Raw genomic sequence first — 19,257 nt, 5'->3', positions numbered from 1 at the left:
TTCAATTTGTCAAAACTGTTGCAGTGAGCAAGCATGATAACAGAGCCCTGGCCGACATAAATGGAACAGGGCCATAATAATCATAATCACCCTGCAGTTACATGTCAAAATAGCAGATTTATTTTTGAAGAACAATGGAGAAAACTAATTATTGGAATATAAAAAGGCATTTACTTTCATGACGAAGAAAAAGCACTTTTGCAGGTGTACACAAGACAGTATCTAAGTGATATGTTTTTATACAGCAGCCCAACAGGAAAACAAAAACCAAGCACAGAAATGGTCAGATGTCAAACAGATGACGTGACAAACGTACATACATCTTTTTCAAGCTTATTTAGTGAAACTTTCAAGGACAAAAACGTAGTAATCATACCATTTGTTGGTTCTAACATTTAAACATTTAAATTAAAATAACTTTTTTTTTTTTAAACATACGCTGCAAGAATGAGGAACTAGGAACACATTTGAAAACCCTTTGTTTTGCAAGTTAAGACTGAGAACATCCATTTTAACATAAATGAACAAACAACATATTATTCCTCCTTGGCACATGCATTTTCATTCAAATAAAGCCAAAATAAATATTAACTCGCCTAAGATAGCAGGCTAGTTGACATCTTTTTTTTAACAGTGTTGAACACAGCACTAGAGCAATGTGTCTGGCACATTTCTGAGAAACCAATTTAAACCTAATTTTTTTTTTTTTTGTAACATGTCATTGCTTCAACACAAACAAAGCTGTTTCAATCGGGCACAATATTGTCTATTCTGCGCAGAGAGTGTTTTTCAACTTTTCTATTTAGTCTTTCCTTGGTGATTGTGAGTTCACTGGGATGTCATTGAGAGAAAGATGGCCACTCCAATTATTATAATGCCTGCATCATCAGACTTTAGCCCTTATTCACAAACCTATCCTACATTTAAATCTAATCTCACAATGAGCATATACTAATTCTACCACCAAACTCAACATTTAAGATTTTCCTCATGCCCTGTGACAAAACATAATTACATTATAATTAAATATTAAAATGTAACATTTAATACAAACGTAAGCATAATGAAAAATCATTGAAGCCCAACAAACCTGATGTTATAGTTTCTCTCTGTACTGCATGCAGAGTGGGCTGAGAAGAGACTTGTCTTTAACAGGCCAGGCCAGGGTAAGCAACATGTGCATACTTTTAAGCTTTTTTTTATGAACCAATATAAACATCAACTGGGGTAGTCTTCTTCCAAAATCTGAAACTGATCAGACTAAAAGAAATGCACTGTTAATTAAGATGTTACCCACTAGATAATAAAAAATAAAGACTGGAGGCTTAAACATCACTCCTGGGGCATATACTGTAGCTGTACTCATTTGCAAAGTTTGAGTAATGACGGGTCACTTTCAGACAGTATCTCACAATTAAATGACACTTCCTTGCCAATAAATGCTTTGTGTTGAGCTAATAAAAAAGCGAGTGCGGTCTGAGAGCTCCACAAAAAGGTTTTATCCCTTCAGTCTCTGAGCAGTAAATAGTCTTTGATAGTCTCTGGTAAAGGAAGCTCTTTTACAGCAGTGGGGAGGAACTGGACTCCAAGACTCTGGCGGACAGCACAGCGCGCCAGAGAGCGCAGCGTGGGAGCTTGAGCCACCATGTTGGTCAGCCTCGCCAGCAGCTGGGGATCCTTACTCAGCTCCTTGGGAAGCGTGCCGTCAGCCCGGCGGATCTCAAAGCGTCCTGCTGCCCGGCACAGCAGCTCCAGGCACTCCTCCTCCTGTTCAGTGCCCAGGCCCCGGGCCAACAGGGCCACCAGTCGGGAGATAGGGGTCTGGCCCTTCAGGTTGGTCACATGGACCTGGGCTCCGTAGTCTAAAAGCACCTTGACACTCTCCAAGTTGCCCTTCATTGCTGCCCAGCTCAAAGGCGTGTCGTTGTTGTAGTCCCTGGCGTTGGGACAGGCCCCACTCTCCAGCAAGGCCCTCACACACTCTGGGTTATCTTTGAAGGCGGCCCAGTGAAGTGGAGTGTCCTTGTTGCCATCCAGGGCATTAGGCTGGGCCCCGTACTCCAACAGCAGCTCCACGCAGCTCTCATCCTTCTCTGCTGCATAGTGCAGAGCTGTGCGGTTATATCCATCCAAAGCATTCACCTGATAGGAAATGTAATGTTAAGCGCAATGCTATGATAAGGAGTTACACTTTGGGCAATATTTCAACCATGCACAAGCACAATTACAACCACAAAGGGGTAATGTACGTCTTAGGCATACGGACTGTGCACTTTAAAGTATGTGCAGCAGCAGAAAGTGCAAAAGAGGCTGAAGTGGAATATAGATTAGAGGGTGTGGTAGTTCAGCACAAAAATAACACTGAGAGGCAAAAAGAATTTCAAGGTCAGGAAAATGCTAAACTGTTTTATCACTGCTGGCAACATAAAACAAATAAAGCCCTAAAGTTAGAGGTTCAGTTCACAAAAAACAACCCATTCAATCCGTATGCCAAAGCCTTCTTGAAAAACCCCACAGAAAGAGCTTAAACAACTGGTCCCCGCTGCAGGGCAAGGTTCAACTCTCAACAGCCCGACCTTAATATAGTACAGTGGCCATCTAGAAGGAAGCAAAATAACATACATTCTTGGTATGATAAGGTATGGTTCAGCGTGTTGGAGTCATCTATGACATACCTCTGCGCCCTTCTCCAACAGCAGCTCCACACAGTCAGCATCAGCGACCATACAGGCACAGTGCAAGGGTTTAAGAGTGCCGTGCATGCGGTTCACATCAGCTCCCTTAGGGTATACAGGAGATAGAAAATGTCAATTTAACTGAAAACAATCACAAATTTTATCAATTTGAAGGGGACTGGAATATGAGGCTTACCTTACGAATGAGATCCTCCACATTGTCGTGTGGGAATGAGCGAATGGCTGCGATGGTGCGGATGAGCCGCTCGGACAAGGAATATTTACTTTGAATGCTTTGCATGATGTACCACATAGTAGAGCTCATGTGTAACTGAGGACCATGGCACCCAGGCCAGGGTGACACTACGGCTCACTGAAACACAAGTTTTAATGAGTTTGGTTTAATAACTCTAAAACAATGTTGATTATTGGGTCTTTAAAAATGTAAAAGAGTCAAACAAAACACGTTTGAAAATGTCCTCAAGGCTAATGTTTCATTGGTTATGAGATCTTTTTTGAAACGTTTTGGGAGAGAGAGTGTCACATAACACAATTTCATTATGCTAGAACATAGATTTGCAATGGTTCCAACTACATTTTTGACCTGACGTTTGCAAAAAGATTGTGTTGCAAAGCCGGTGTCTTTCATAATATAATTCAAAGGCTTGATCGTAATATGCACAGTGTACAGTGTAGTTATGGCAATGAGTAATGTCCCAGGCTCCCCCAACAATGCAACACAAATATATATAAGACATAAAACACATTTTAAGAAAAACTTATTAAAATAACGCAGGGAAAACAGAGTAGAAATAAAATACTACTGAACTATAAAGACATGTCAAATAAAATACAATTAGCTAAATGTTGCAAGTGACCAAGTTCATGCAGCCTTTTCTATACATGTAAAACAGAATAAGATACAACAACAGGATGCATGTAAAAATAGAGATATCTGTTACAACGTGCTTTTTAAAATAACATTGGCTGTACATCAATAGGTCAGCAAACGTGAGCTATATTGAATATTGGTTCTAGCAGTATCTTATTTTATCTGGGAATTTTCGAGTTTTCCCAAATTCACATGTCAAATAAAAGAAAAAATGTGGTAATTCTAAATACCACAATTCCATGCATTAACGATAACAATCACAAGAGTTATTGTAGCTATTAACTTTACATCAACATTTGACAAATTGAATAATTGTGTCCCGTTCTTTGATCACAATGTTTTTGTTGTTAAATTGATACTGACAGGACAGCATAGCACAGGCAGACTTTGATGTAAGATTTCACTGTAGTTTGGCAATGCTTTTTCTTTTGTTGCTGTTTCTGCTTAATGGCAGACAGCCAGCTGAATACCAGCCTTTCATTTAGTACACGTAAACATATGACTTTCACTTACAGCTACCGTTATCTCACTTGATAAAATCATGCTAAACGACAACCTAACATAAACAGCGATGCACATTTAATGTTAAGTGACATCCTTTTAAAACATAATCAATAAAAGGAAAGTTCAAAACACAAGTGACACTTGAACGTTGAGCAGCTGTTTAGATTTAGAAAATATCACCGGCTACATTTTTTTTCTGCAGCTACCTTTAGCAGCAAGTTAGCTAGCATAGGAGCTAACGTTAGCATCCAGAAGAACAGTCGACACTCGTAGGCCGAAAACAATCAACTGACATTCACTTCAAATACTTGTGAACGCACATTCAAACCATAGTCGAATCATCCATGTATGCGTTTTAGATGCTAATTAGAGAACGTACCGTTGTGGGTCCGCGGTGTGAAGGTCTGACAGGTTACCGTATGTTAGCTGCTCTGTTCCACATAAACACATCGCGTCACCACCGCCACGCCCTCCGACCCTCTCTTTAAACCGCACAGGTCTCTTAACTCTGCGACAAAAACTTCACATAACTTGATGCTTTTATTTAAATGCCGGCTCTTTACGATGTTGGACTGGAAGGCTCGTGTATACAAAGTTTACTTACGTTCCCAAAATAGATGCACTGCCGCTGGCATGCTGTGAGTGCCTCCCGTGCATGACCATGTTAAGGAGCAGTCAGTGGAACAAGTGGCTTCACTAATCACTGTCAGGATCCCTGGAGCACAGCCAAGGCACAGATATATCAATATATTAAACAATGTCAAGACATAACACTAACAGGATCAGGCGCATACTATAAAATACACTTATTTGGGATAATCATATTATTCTATTTTGTTAAAAGTTGTATTTTTATGCAGGAGACTGAGGATGATTTTAGTTGTGTATGTACTTTTATTGGTGCAATACGTTGTAGATCTAGATTAGATTGTTTATGAAACCATGATAATATATTTATGTTTCCTTGAAGCTTGTACTGTACTTCATTTAATGCATGTGATTTTTTGGGGAGAACTAATAAGCAAAATGGAGGAAGTTTCATTGTATTATCATGGTTCATGATTTTAGGGCTTCCGTGTAAGAAATAAACTAATATAACTAAACACTACTCTTTCATATGTTGTGTATTTAATATCCAAACAGTAGTTATTAGAGAGTTGTGAGTCCATAACCATTACAATTGGAAAACAGTTTTCAACTTAAAGAACCTTAGGAGTCAGAGAGCCTTAGGAGTCAGGATAATGCCAGTCATGTTATTTGAGGCACAAAGCTTCAGAATTCAGCAGAAAAACAAATGATCAGTCGTTTTGGTATCATTGCAAAATACACACTTATAGGTTTGAATTTCAAATTGTTCAAACAAATAACTGCATTTAAAATAGACCTGTTTTGCTACCATTTGGTATTTTAACATTTTTAGTCCATTAAGTCATTTATGTTTTGTCTGCAATATGGAGATAAATGATGGAAAGACCAAAAACAGCAATGAAGATCTCCAAGAACACAACCCTATTAAGATATTAATTTTACATTATAAAACAACTACATAAAAACGGTGTGGAGGCTAGCTAGAGACAGCTTTAAAGGTCTCCTATTATGCTATATTTTAACAATATATTGTAGGGCAATATCTATACAAAACATGTCTGAAGTGTTTTGCAGAAAACACCAAACAGATCCCCCATTGTGGCATGCCTCATACCGCTCTATTTCAGCCCGTTCCTGTGAGTCTCCTTAGACACATCGATTTATAAAGGACATCGAAAAGTGCATTTTGCATAATAGGGGACGTTTAAAGTCAGAAGGTTTCCATTCAACTTCCATGCTGATTTTATTTGTATAAAAATAGAGAAACCAATTCAGCCGTTAATGTGCGTATAGTAAATGCGTAACACAGGAGAAGAAGAAATATGACACTGGAAAGCCAAATCAAAATAATTTATTTTTGGTGACATTTCATACAGTTCTAGGATTGTGTCTCAAACACTTGGTTGATCCATTACTATATTTCCTTTTGCCACCCCAACCCAAATTAACTGAAAATAATCCAAACATTTGGAGAGGAGGGGGGGCGGGGGGGGGGGGGATTCCTGTAATCCTGGAATTTGCAAGCATGTTAACATCAACCATATGCTTCTAAAATGATTTCACATTACTTATGAGTAAGATTCTTTTTAAAAACAAGTTAGTGCATTTATTTAATTATACTAAATCACTAGCTGCTCATACTCAATAATAAAAAAATAAAAAGAAATAACAGCCCCAGTGATTGGTTACTCATTTTACTGCATTACTAACCCAAAAGTCAATGCATCAAGTATTTTTGCTCAGCTGACATCTCCAACAGTATATTAATGTCATATGCGTGATTTTATTTTTGCCAATGCGATTTCACACAACTTTGGGGAAACCAGCCTACCAAGATTGGGAGAAAAGCGTTGTGCATCAGAATTAGAAATAAATAAATGTAAAAAAGCGATACATACAGTGAGTCAAACTTCAAATGCTAAGTCAATCCATTTGTTTGTTGTTATTTTTTTTTTTTGAAAGAAGGGAGAAAATAAAAAAACAGAAAAAAGAATAACCAGCAAACTCACCCTAAAAGCACAAACAATATGGTGGATACCTGCTGTCAAGAGCCTGTTATTTCAGTACTAGAACAATTACATTCTCCCACACACATTTTCTAGTGAAGGGTAATCAGAATATAGCATAGGCAACTACACCTCTACAGCTTCTTCAAAATCCAGTTTCACTGGGCCAAAGGTTTCCCCAAGACTACATTATTTAGCAGACCTGTCAATAAAAATCAAAACGTTATCCTAGCACACTATGATCGTAGGCAGCTGGCACATAGCACGTGAAAATGTTCCAATTTTCTTGATAACCACGACTTTGCTGCCAGATATCATGTAGCTATCATCCTCAGCTAACAGCACTCCTCAGACTATTTTTGACACTATGCCATTGTTAAGAACAATTCACAGATATAAGCTTAACCTGGATATCCATTGATGATGTAGAAAAGCCAAACCTCACCTAAACCAGGCGCACTGAACAGTCAAATCTTATTAACCTATTCTTTTTTTTTTCCTCCTTTAAAATGTCACCCTACTACCAAAACAAACATGTAAACAGAGAACCTGACTGATTATCAACATGACAATGTTCTGAATCCATCACCAAAACGGTTTCAGATTAATAAAGATAAAACTTAAACATGAAAAACTTTGGACCAGGCTAGCAGGTTAACGGTGGCTAACGGGCCAGTGACAACCCCAAAGTGGATTTCGGCTTCAAACAAAACCACACATCTGACTGCGGCGTACATCGACACGTTCTGATATCTGACTGATACAATTTTAGCCAATTATGAACCAGGATCAAAATACCACCATAGAACACATTTCATTAATATACATTAGAAGCCACACTGTCCAGTTTCAAGACAGTGATTGTGAGTCTGATGTCAAAATTAAAAATCATCCATTTCATTACATCAGTGCAGCAGCACACTGTAGCACTTCAATCAAATTGCTTAACAATCAATGCATACACAGACATCAGTCAACCCTTCAGTCATACTTGCAAACCTAAGCACACACGAAAAAAAAAAACACTGATGTCTCATTGCGTGTTAGTGATATCTTTGTATATGTACATGACATATATGCATGTTCTTTTCTTCTTAGTGCATATTGTTCTTGCAGACATCTATTCTTTAAAATCAAAGAAAAAAGGTAGAGAGCCATTTACGAGGCTCAGCATCCCACCGCTCCCTAGCAGGGCATAAATGAGACTTCTTCCAGACACTTAAAAGATTTTTAAGCATAACGCTGGAGGTCAAAACAAGATTTTTGTTTCCTTTTCATATAACTCATCAAAGTTCTTCAGGTGTCATTTTGCCCATTGGTCCTGGATGTCCCGGTTTTGTCTTTTTAAAAGCTTTTCTGTGGACAAGTTCCAGGGGGGGAAGGTGGCTACCATTATGTTGTTGCTTTTATGTAATTCATTTTATATATAATTATATATATCCATGTATATATTCATACATCTTTTTTCTATTCATGTCAAGTTTTTACTTTGGCGATACTGGAGGGATATTCTGCTCTTTGCCAGTGTGCCTGTAGCCTCCCTGCGGAGAGCTGCGTCGGGCTGGAGGCGGGCGCCTCTGTTCCCGAAACTTGAGGCCCCCGCTGCCTCTGGGGCCATTGCTGCGGTAGTAGCCTTGAGAGTCACGTTCACGTGGAGGTCGGCTCTCCTTGCATTCCCATCCCCCCTCCCTGTCATGGACTTTCTCCTGCTTGTCTCCGGCAACACTGCCGGTGCCCAGATCCTCAGCTTTGTTCACGCGCAACTCGCGTAAGGGCTGGCCTGACGCTGTGCCTGTGGAAACTGGGGCAGGGGCCACAGGTGGCCGTTGGCACACCTCCGCGTAGCTGAGCTTGCGTGGCTCCTGGAACAAGGCAGGGGAAAAACACAATTTTAGAAAACGTCTAACACTGACATAGATCAACTTTTGTGATTTCCTTCGTCAAACCCTCAGATCTCATAATCTTAACGCTCATCGGGTTAGGAGTGAACACCCTGGACATTTGGTGGGAAAGGGCAGAGAGAAGTTATAAAGAGAGAAACTGAAGGAGAGTGACAAGTAGAGAGAGGGGAAAGAACCAAAGCCAGTCAGTCCACTACCTCACTTCCCTCTATGCGCAAATGTTGTCATCATCAGGAAGACAGCTGAGCTCTAGTGTAGGCTGTCCAACAGAACCATATTCTCACCTGCGTGGCGGTGGGAGTAGGGGCTGCAGCAGGAGCCGGCGTGCTTGGAACTGCTGGTGTGGAGGCAGCGACAGGGGCAACAACAGCAGCAGCAGCAGCAGCAGCAGCAGGGGGCTGAGGCCTGGGGTTAGGCACCGGTTGAGTGGTGGGGGGTGGGATAACGGTAGTTTGAACTGGCGTGCGCGGAGCCACTTTTGGAGCAGGAGGCTCCACCCGTTCAACCCTCTTCTCCTGACGTGGGATACTGAAGAAAAACAAGAGTTTCAGACATTCAAATTACTATCATAACTTTGAAGCAGTTGTTTGAATATCCTGACCTAAATTGTCATTTCATACCCAGGGACGGTGGGTCCGAGTGGTTGGGCAGCAGGTTTGGCTGCTGGCAGGACAGGACTAGAGACAGCCACAGCCTCCTCTGTGACTGGTGGTTGGGCCGAAGCTGGACTCAGAGTGGCTTCTTTATTGGCTTGTTCCGTCTATAAAACGAAGGGAGGCATGCACATTAAACCTCTAATAAACCTCAACAATACTCCATGCAGATTGTACAAGAGATTTTAAAATGGTTAGTGTTCACTTCTTCTTACCTTGTCCCTGTATAAACCGCGTACAACATCAGACATTCGGTTTTCCAGCACTGGCTCTCCCTGTGTGCTGACCACGCAGCCAGGGAGAGGTGGGAAATTGGTAGCAGCCAAGTCAAACTTCGGTTGAGAAACCTTGATCTCCGTTAGCGGTACAGGCCTCTGGGAAAGGAAATTGAGCAAACAAACAGAAAATATCACAAACTGATTCATGTTTTAAACACATACGAGTTTAGAGCGACAATAACATTGCCATTTACCGCAATCCGGTCCTCTTCTCGCCTCCTCCGTGTTCCTCTGTAGGTTGTGCTCCGTCTGAAATGTAAATAGATTATTTGTTAAGGCAATTCACCAGTAAAGTAGCACTGAACAAGACTGGAGCGGCAATGCGTAGTGGAATGATCATTTAGTCGATCCACCGATAAAAACCAGGACTCAAAGGACAGCGGTTTGGACTACAGCTGAGCTCATGATTGGTTTAAAGCGGCATCATACCGAATGTTAGGAAATCTGCCACAAACCTTAAACCTGTTAGGAAGAGTTGCCGGTTAAAACTTAACGAGCAACTAATATCTTAACACACCCCTATTAACACTGAGATATTGTTTGTCGAAGTTTCTCACGAGTCTTGGACCCTCAGATCTCATAATCTGAACGCTCATCGGGACGCGAGTGAAGCTCCTGACTTTGTTAAAGAAGGATAGAGAGACGAAGAAAAACAAGAGAGGAGAAAGAGAGAACCAAAGCCAGTTACTCCACCCCCAGTGTCCCTCTATGCGCATTTTGATCTCATCATCGGGTCTGACTTGAGAAGAGTCCAGTAAGATATTTCTTAATGAAGCTGCTTGTTTTCTTTTTTTACATTTTTTAATCGCATTAACAAACTGGCAAGGTGGTCATCTCTTCATGAAAACAACGAGACAATTTATAGAGGATTAATCCATCAGTCTAACCAAACGTTGGCAGATTCATCAATAATTGAACTAATCACTGGCCAGCCAACGAGCAGCAGCCATTGCATTGAAATAAAGTATCATCACCTTCCACGTCCTGCCATGCCGCTGTCATCACTGGGATCCAAAGACGAGGAAGAGGAGGAAAGATGCGAGAACGCGGAGTTCAGGTCAGAGGCGGCCTGGACCGGGAGGGTGGTGGCGACGGGAGCGGGGGGCTGCGGGCTGCGCAGTCCAGTCAGACTCTCCAGGGGGACAGGAGTTATAGACGCTGAAGTCACCTCGCCTGTCCTCACCTGGGGCTTCACATGGTTTCTGTAGCAGAGGGGAGCAGGAGAAGGTGAGCATGGTCAGCTTTATGATGAAAAGGTTCGTAAGGCATACTGTTGACCAGTGTTTCCTTTCCAGTTAACAACTAGCGTTAAAAACAAAAAGGACAGCATGAGAATGTCCTTAGAGTTACTTTACCAATGTAGTTCAATAATTCATCAATATGCGAGTGCTTATTACATATTGACGCTATAAAGCAGCAAATACAGTAAAGCAGATATAATGTAAAGGGGCAATGCCATGGTAAACCACAGTTGGGTCTTTCAAGTGGTGCTTGTGTTTGGCTTTAATGCCTTAGAGTAAACAGCACTCTAGTCACGGTTATGAGAGGAGAATTGGAACAGACCGTTATAGGTGTATATTACACAAAATGCTATCAGTTGTGGGTCCATCAACATGTTTTATATAAGAGGCTGGAGCAGTTCATGGAAACACTGGTGTTCTCAGTTTGCTGCAGGAGTAAGACAGCATGCTGTGTCGTCAGGGGAAACGTGTAGACATGCATGGCCGGAGGTTTGGACTACATTTGTGCTCATGATTGGTTGAAACTGTGGAGACTGAAGAGCTGAAAACGCCCATGAAAAACTCAGACGGGCCACTGATATCTTCATGTGCCACTAATAACAGGAGCCTGATTCACATGGACTCATCTTCTCATGAGTCTTGGACCCTCAGATCTCATAATCTGAACGCTCATCGGGACGCGAGTGAAGCTCCTGACTTTGTTAAAGAAGGATAGAGAGACGAAGAAAAACAAGAAGAGGAGAAAGAGAGAACCAAAGCCAGTTACTCCACCCCCACTGTCCCTCTATGCGCATTTTGATCTCATCATCGGGTCGGACTTGAGAAGAGTCCAGTAGGAGATTCCTTTGTGAAGCTGCTTTTTTGTTTTGTTATTTTAATCACAGCAACAAACTGGCAAAGTTGTCGTCTCTTTGTTAAAGACGAAGCATACTGATTAAAGCTTGACGGCTGCCTGACCCGGACCCAACCCCAAGCTGTGAACATTTCTTTGTTAAAGCATACAACACCACATATGGGAATACAAACACTGACACAAAGCAGCAGTAAAATAAAAACAAAACCATGAACAAATTAAACTGGTGGTTATTTGTGATTGAGAGATACATGTTGTGTTACATGTCATCATATAAATACCAACAAAAAAAAGGTCAGTTTGGAGCCAAGGTAGCCATAATTGAAATAGCCAGTTGCTCAGAATGAGATGTGGCTGCCATTCAGTAGACAAACATACTTTATCAGATCAAATGGCAAATCTAGGTTGTTCATTACCTGGCAATCAACATTCAAATATAAAAAGTGTAACGGCCATAAAGTGTGACTGGCAAAAGGCATAGGCCCCGGTTATGGATCTTTGGCTGTGGCGGTATGGTAAGAGATGAAGGTAGCAAATGAAGCTTATTGTATAACAGTGGTACCTGAAGGCATTTATTACATTCTTTCTTGAATAGAGGGGGACACTGTGGGGACAGTAAGAAGACAGGGAGTGAAGAACAGTTCCGCGGTGAGGTCACATTATCTTTTTGTCGCACACAACATTTCACTCTCAGATGATCTGATGTTCACAACTCATCTTTCAAACAATGACACAAGTGGTACAATACTCAAGTATAATATTTATCAGACTTAATCTAAGAGCACAATGGGTAGGATTTGTCTGTGTTTGGCCCCTACTCCCTGGCCAGGGGAAAGGGATCTGGCCCGAGGGTGAAAAACTAACCCAAGTTTTGAAACAAGCATCGTCGGTCCAATGTTAAACTATAGCTATATTTGCTGTTTTTCAGTGTTGTGCGAGCCATTTTTATAGTCTTCTCGGATGCTTGTTAACCACGTGGCAACTTGTTGTTTTTAATAGCTTGAAGCCAATTAACGCCCTGAACACAGAAAAAATAAATAGAAAGGACAAGATATAGAGGAAGAGGACAGGGTCCCTGCAGATGAAGACACATCACACTTGTGAGTCATAAATAATTATTGAAAGGGATTTTATACACAAAATCTTACACATTTTTGCCTTTAAGTCAAAAAAAGAAACCAACAAACAGGAAAACAAGTGCTTACCGGTTTCTGTTGAATGGGCGAGTGATATTGAGAGAATTGGAGCCAGTTTTGTAGTGTCCAGCTGAGCCAAATCCATTCACAAAGCTACTGTTGGGAAACGGGGCCTGTATATCGGGAAAAAGACAATATTTACCAATCCTATTTGAGTTAGTGGTTTCATGTATTTCAGTATGTAAATACAGTTCTCAAGTTATTTTCTTAGTTGCCGCCACAGGGACCTGGAAAAGGCACTTCCCCAAGTGTATACATTTATAAAATACACAATGTTTTGACTTACTTGCTATGCAAACTATTGTGTGTTTAGGTCTACTGACAATTTGCAGAGATGGAAAGACTCGTTTGAATTGACTTGATGCATTGCTTTTCAGACGTAGCATCAAACAAGATTGAACCGGTTTGGCAGCACACTACTTGTGGCCTTTGGGTTTTTGGCATCACATTTACTGATGATGCACTGAAACAATATGAACATGGGAATGGTGCATGGAGGTTGAATATTACAGAGGTGTTTTGCGTGCGACTGTCTCATTGTGAGAGCAGTATGTCTCACCAGAGGAGTTTCAAAATACGGTGTGGGCGAAGGTGTCCAGGTGGGAGGTACGATGCCGTAGACCGGGTACTGCTGCTGGGGGTAGACGTGCTGCATGTAGAGCGGAGAGCTGTACTGGGACTGGCTCTGGGACTGCTGTGCGTAGAGGCTGCTGTCCATGCTACGGTAGCCATTCTTTGCAAAGAATGTGTTGATGGCCTTTATCCTGGCCTGTCAGCATGGAAAACCAGGAAAAGAGCAACGACTGAAATAACTGAATACAACTTTGCAGACGGGCCTTTCCAAAATGACAAAGAAGTTTTAATTTAACTCACCATAATGGGTTTTCCCTGAAACGTTTTTACTTCCTCTCTCAAATACTTGTATGCCTAGGGGAGTATAAGGGAGAATCATGAGTGAAATACACTACTGCATTTTAACCGAACAAAGACCGTGTAAAGACAATTGGACTTACCTGCTGAGCGTCTGTGTCTGATTGGAATGTGATGTACCAGTTGTTGTTGTGCGCAAACTCAACACTGATCACTTTTGGGCAGTTGTCACTTTTGAACAGTGCCTCCACTTCCTGTGAATAACAAACAAGAGTTAAACATATACATCCTTATTGCAGTTTGATGCATCCAAAGGCAGTGTGACTGTGTATGCAGGGGTCAGCCTTACCTCAACAGGAGTGGTTTCAGGTACCTCCCTCAGAATGATAATGCACCGCTTGTGATTAGGACGCACCTTCTCCCCTTTCTCATCCACTTGTACCATAGGAGAGGCTGAGGGGAAATGATGGGGAAATGTTTTTAAATAAAGACGCATCACGGATATATAAAGATCTTTTTCTTAAACTCTCCACTCACATCTCAACACATCCAGGATGAGGTCCATGTCAGTGGTGAGGACCTTGATGCCCTCCATGCTGGCAATAGTCCAAATAGGGACAAACTGGTCACTGTCCATCTGGGACATCAGGTACAAATCCTTTGAGAGGTTTTCTCTGAATAACAAAAAGAAATCAATGTAGGTTAGCTTTCTCTGGAAAAACACTTTTTATATTTTACAGTATTAAAAAAAGAGGGTTTGAGTGTGTGACTCTTACCTGGAAAAATAAAACTCCAGCTCCTTCTTCAGAGACTCTCGTAGATTCTCAGAGGAGATCTGAGACGGTTCTTCAGTTTTAGAATCTGCCGAGACCCAAAACAAAACGTCAGCATGACTGTCAACAATGTCCTCTTTTATGATGCCTTTAATGTTGACAACGTCCTAACGCAATACTATGCTTCATCATGGATAGAGCTGTTTCCAAAACATTGTCAAAGTGGGTACTTCAAACATGCATCCTAACAATGGCAGGCAAATAAATTAAGTAAATATATACCATTTTCCCCTCAATCTCAAGAGTCATGTTGACGATGAATATGATAATACGATAGCCATCTGAAAACTTTTTGATAATGTGTGTGAAATGGAACCAGACTTCACCAGAGAGGGAAGGTATCATACAAAATAAGCTATTATGTTGCATTGTGGGCAATGTAGGATCGAGCATTTGTGGAGTTTCACTCATACTTGTAATTCAAGTAAGTCGTAACACCTAAGAGAGGGGCATTATGTAAGGTGTCTAAACAGGTCAAAAAAGGGCTGAACACATGGTAATTATCTCAAAGCCAAACACAGGATTTACATGTGAGGGTGATCAATGAAATACTAGTGACTGTGTACGTTAGGTGTAGCCAAACCGTCTGTGTTTATAGTTTCAGCTGGCTGCAAGACAACCCTTTGGGAACACTGAAGTTATTTAAGCATGATTCCAGATTTGGACCAAATGGACTGAGAACATTAAACCTAAAGCACTTGAGCGGACTTGATAGAATAAATGAGCAGAATATATTAATTATTTATAACATTTAAAGTAACAATGACATTTTTTTCCTAAAAATGTCATGTTTTGTTATAAAACCTCTGGAAGAACCAAGCTAGGAGGTGTTATTAAACGTAAGCAAAGCCTATTGGTGAGACGATACTCGCGCAACAGAATCGGTGTTTAGGAAGCGGGGGACCTCTATGACGTTTCACCATCATATCTATATCAAGCTTAAGATGAAAAAATGTAATGAAAGACACGAGTCCTTAGTTGCAGACACAGTTGGTGTGTGAAGGGGACTGCATGTGATGTGAAGTGACTGACCTGGGGTCCCCGTGGTTGACTCAGCAGGGGAAAAGCCCAGCTCTGGAGGGTCCATTCCATTTACTGCTATCTCAGCTGTTGCCGAGGAGCCGCTTTCATCCAGGGCTGTGAATCCCACAGTGAATGGCTTACACCCTGCAGACGAAGGCTCAGAATAACCTGTGAGGAAGGTAAAGAGTTTTATTGACAACAAACAACATACAGTTTAAAATTCAGGCTTGTCCTTTGTCTTTTCAAGCCCTATAAATACTTTTTACATGTGATGTCAGCATATGGTTAAAATAGACCCCAAAAAATGTGAGCACATAAGCCAAAATGTAATTTAAACATGTATATAAGTGCAAAAAGGTCACTGTTTGTAAAACATGAATTATGCTTTTACACATTAGCCTAAAGCAATGTCAATAGAAATGAAATCCATTCAGAGTTTTTAGGCACATTTAATTACAATGATGGAAGTGTATCTCACCCTCACCGATGTCTGAGGGGGGCCAATGAGGACTGTTGGTAACAGCCTCGCTGGGGGCCGCGGGCATCTCCTGCCACACTTTGGCATTTGGGTTCAAACCGGCGCCCTTAGAGGTGACCTTCAAAGCAGAAACAGCAAGATTAGGCAAGTTGAATTCAGATCAATGTTAATGACAGACTGACACTAATTTTAGCTTAATCAAACATTTAATAGCCACCAACACAATTTACACAGCGTGCATGTGAAGCCAGAACTTATCTCATCTAGAATGCTGCAATTTGACATTTCTCTGTCATGTGATTTGCATCTAATGGATGTTTTTCATCTGCAACTGAGACCTAGACTACGATCAGATTAAATATTCTTGCTGATTCACCACTGACTTGCCATCTCATCTCTTCTTGGCATCACACTTGTTTCAAGGCTTCTGTCAAAAACTGAGCTGGTACAACAAATGTGTTGACTTTACAGACTTTTATCACACCAAAGTACCCAGTAGGTTTTGCAACTAATGTCAAGTCACTAACTAAAAAACACGTCAAGTTCCTTTTTATATCCAATAAAAGCACTGAGCAGCAAGCACCAGACTTCTTAAATGCATTAAATAAAACCTAATGACCATAACGTGTAGGATCCAATGGCCTTAGGAAATCTATGAGCATCGAAGTGGAAATCTGAAGGGAACATGATAACTTAATGCAACTACGGTTATGGACTTAGATAATGTAAACTGACAAACAATGTAACAGCTTAATGACAACACTATGCTTGAGCAAACTTTAAAAAATACTCAAATATAAAAAGACATTAAAAAAATCTATGTAATTTAATCAATTATCAAAGAAATCAGTTTTTCAGAGTGAGATAATATTTACCATTTGTTTGGATAATGATTAGATCAGTACTGAGTGTGCTGCGAATGCCTATCAACCATCACAAAAACATCAACATACAAACAAAAACCAGGCAGCAACACCAGAAGAACTTTACAGATTTAACAAGAATTAAACAGTGGTCTCCAACAAATCGCTCAAGGACAAATAGGCCAACCATCGGCACAGATATGCTCTGCAGAGAACACTTCTGTTTTCTGTGAGGCGGAGACTAATTAAATCACCTGGTGCAGTCTTAGGATATTGGCAACACCTGCAAACTATAGGGCCTCAATGGCATCTAATTGGAAACCAGGAGTGTAACAAAATGCACCACAAAGCGCCCCATGATCCCCTGTTGACGAAAGAGGTTATATTACCCTAAGCTTTGAGTAACCACCCAGTCTGTGTAGTAATTCATGTTGCTAGAAACAACAAAAGCGATGTTGGGTGGCTTTTCACCCACATATTTATATATGATGCACAATATTTAAGGATTAGATCAGACTCTGCAAAAGAAAAAGGGTTGTGGACTGGCAGTAGAAATCCTGACCCAGCAAAGACCTGTAGCCAAGAATAGATCGCATACTGTACATGTTGAGGCATACAGATGCTACTGATACTGATATTAACCGAAGGTGGATTGTGCTGATGTCCAAAGAGGAGTGAATGACAGCTGTTCACCAACTTTGAAACTGTTACATTTACCAAATTCTTCTTTTGACATTGTAACGTGCCAGTAGATCCAGCAGGAACATTCGGCCTGGCAAGTACAGCTACCAGTTTACAATTTACCTCAGGACACTCCCTCTCCACAAATGATAGGAGAATGGATGTGCCACACGGTTGGGCCTGGGTGTCATTCAGAAGAGCACAAGCATGCATGTGCAACTTGACACATGGTTACAATGCTTGCTTCTGTGTTGCAGGCCGTGGCAAGCAAAGTAATGTCAGCTGACTGCGCTGCGCAGAACAGGCCAGGTATTTGCAACGCATGTCACTGCGCTAGCCAAGTTAGCTAGCAGCACGATTAGCTAACAGATACCGTAGTGAATGAATATTTACCCTTCGGCCAATAATCTAGACATCGATCACATACCGATCGAAAACAAGTCAATCAGCACTCCTTAGACCCCAATAGCCTTGCCGTCATGCTGCAGCTGTGCTATAACTTAACTTACAGGCTAACGATTAGTCAGCAAACTACTTAACGAGCTTGCTTGTTATAGCGGCTAAGCTAGCACCGGCTGGATCTCTGTAGGGACTGCAGTGGAGATCAGACTAAGTGTGTAAAATCACCTGCTGTACACAGGGCTGCAAGTTAGTCATTAGTCCTGCAACTGCTGCCGTACGAGCGGCGTCGGAGGCTGTTTTCGCTTGGTAATCAATATCAGCCTTTTGATAAAACCCTATCAGTTAATGATATCACAAATAGTCACAACATCTGAAACATCATATCTTTAAATATGTTTAAGTTAATTTTAGCTTTTGCTTAATGCATATCGCTCGTCGCGCTGAAGGGGGCGTACTGTGCTAACAGGTCTCTAAAGGGTAGCTTAGCTAGCTAGCTGAAGCAGGCCTCACTCACCATGCCGCCTGACCCTCCGTCGCTCCCCAGCGGAGCCTCGTCCTTCCCACCGGTCTCCGGTCCGGGATCCTCCTGCAGCAGCGGCGGCTCTCCGCTCTGGTCTGAACTCATCAGCCGCTCCTGACTCACTTCCACTCCGTCGCGTTCTCCCGCCTGCCACCACCTCTTCTTCCCGAAACGGCGACTGCTCAGCAGTCAGTCCGGTTCTCTCCTGTTCGACTGGATTGGCAGTAGCACTGAAACTAGCTAGCTAGCCGGCTAGCAGGTATGCTACACAGCTAGCGACCTAGCGTGCTATGAATCAACCAAGCGGGCTAACGCCAGCTAGCTCAATGAATCAAACTCACAGTCAGATACTAATGCTATAAGCGATGTCAAACCATGACTTTTCTTAGACCACAGTCCCCGCTAGCGTTTCGTCAAATATAACACCACCCTCTGGGTATGTGAGGCGCATTCCTAACCGGGCGACCGGAGCGGACACTGGGGACACGCACCCTTACTCGCACAGGCACACAGTCCGCCGACGTCCCGGCTGCCACCGCGAGTTCTCGGTGACCTCTGCAGAAACCATTTCCTCTTCCTTTTCCGGATCCACACTGTAGTTTTTTGCAGTTTTTTCTTGACGGCTCAGCCATAGATTCAACACAATATACACTATGAGAGTATTGTATTATCAATGTTATATTAGTTGTACTTTTATAAACATGGGTTTTCTAAAGTAAACCTCACTTAAATTATTTAAATAAAGAAAGGAGCTATATATGGTGAAAATAAATGTAACACTGAAGCCTTTAAAACTGTGA

At 41.6% G+C, this 19,257-nt stretch overlaps 2 protein-coding genes across 3 annotated transcripts; both read right to left on the bottom strand.

Annotated features, from left to right (window-relative positions):
* Positions 1 to 97: 97 nt before the first annotated feature.
* On the bottom strand, positions 98 to 4,675 carry asb8 (ankyrin repeat and SOCS box containing 8). Its single transcript, XM_063891625.1, has 4 exons — positions 4,451 to 4,675; positions 2,872 to 3,048; positions 2,676 to 2,780; positions 98 to 2,142 (listed from the first exon to the last, which is right to left on the bottom strand). Exons 2-4 carry the CDS (start codon positions 2,998 to 3,000, stop codon positions 1,507 to 1,509), a joined length of 870 nt encoding a protein of 289 aa, XP_063747695.1. The 5' UTR covers positions 3,001 to 3,048; positions 4,451 to 4,675; the 3' UTR covers positions 98 to 1,506.
* Positions 4,676 to 5,995: 1,320 nt separating this feature from the next.
* Positions 5,996 to 19,000, bottom strand: larp4aa (La ribonucleoprotein 4Aa). 2 transcript variants are annotated; one of them, XM_063886010.1, is made up of 16 exons: positions 18,452 to 19,000; positions 15,998 to 16,109; positions 15,523 to 15,681; positions 14,434 to 14,518; positions 14,195 to 14,331; positions 14,007 to 14,110; positions 13,801 to 13,911; positions 13,661 to 13,714; positions 13,347 to 13,556; positions 12,797 to 12,900; positions 10,472 to 10,699; positions 9,692 to 9,746; positions 9,435 to 9,593; positions 9,187 to 9,326; positions 8,851 to 9,094; positions 5,996 to 8,527 (listed from the first exon to the last, which is right to left on the bottom strand). In XM_063886010.1, the coding sequence occupies exons 1-16, from the start codon at positions 18,560 to 18,562 to the stop codon at positions 8,150 to 8,152; spliced, it is 2,391 nt and encodes a 796-aa protein (XP_063742080.1). In that variant the 5' UTR covers positions 18,563 to 19,000; the 3' UTR covers positions 5,996 to 8,149. The 2 variants fall into 2 exon arrangements, with proteins under 2 accessions (XP_063742080.1, XP_063742071.1); XM_063886001.1 differs by having other exon boundaries at positions 15,992 to 16,109; positions 18,452 to 18,999.
* Positions 19,001 to 19,257: the final 257 nt, after the last annotated feature.

The sequence above is a fragment of the Eleginops maclovinus genome, chromosome 1 (assembly GCF_036324505.1).
Source record: "Eleginops maclovinus isolate JMC-PN-2008 ecotype Puerto Natales chromosome 1, JC_Emac_rtc_rv5, whole genome shotgun sequence".
Lineage (NCBI taxonomy): Eukaryota > Metazoa > Chordata > Actinopteri > Perciformes > Eleginopidae > Eleginops > Eleginops maclovinus.
The sequence above is the reverse complement of the archived record's forward strand: the minus strand, read 5'-3'. Positions and strand labels throughout refer to the sequence as shown.

Coding starts and splice junctions, on each gene's coding strand:
- asb8 (XM_063891625.1), bottom strand. CDS start 3,000: ATGAGCTCTACTATGTGGTACATCATGCAAAGCATTCAAAGTAAATAT. Junction 2,781..2,871: donor TGGAGGATCTCATTCGTAAG/GTAAGCCTCATA, acceptor GTATACCCTAAG/GGAGCTGATGTGAACCGCAT. Junction 2,143..2,675: donor TGTTGGAGAAGGGCGCAGAG/GTATGTCATAGA, acceptor ATTTCCTATCAG/GTGAATGCTTTGGATGGATA.
- larp4aa (XM_063886001.1), bottom strand. CDS start 18,562: ATGAGTTCAGACCAGAGCGGAGAGCCGCCGCTGCTGCAGGAGGATCCC. Junction 9,594..9,691: donor GAGAAGAGGACCGGATTGCG/GTAAATGGCAAT, acceptor TTCCTTTCCCAG/AGGCCTGTACCGCTAACGGA. Junction 9,095..9,186: donor CTCGGACCCACCGTCCCTGG/GTATGAAATGAC, acceptor GTTTTTCTTCAG/TATCCCACGTCAGGAGAAGA.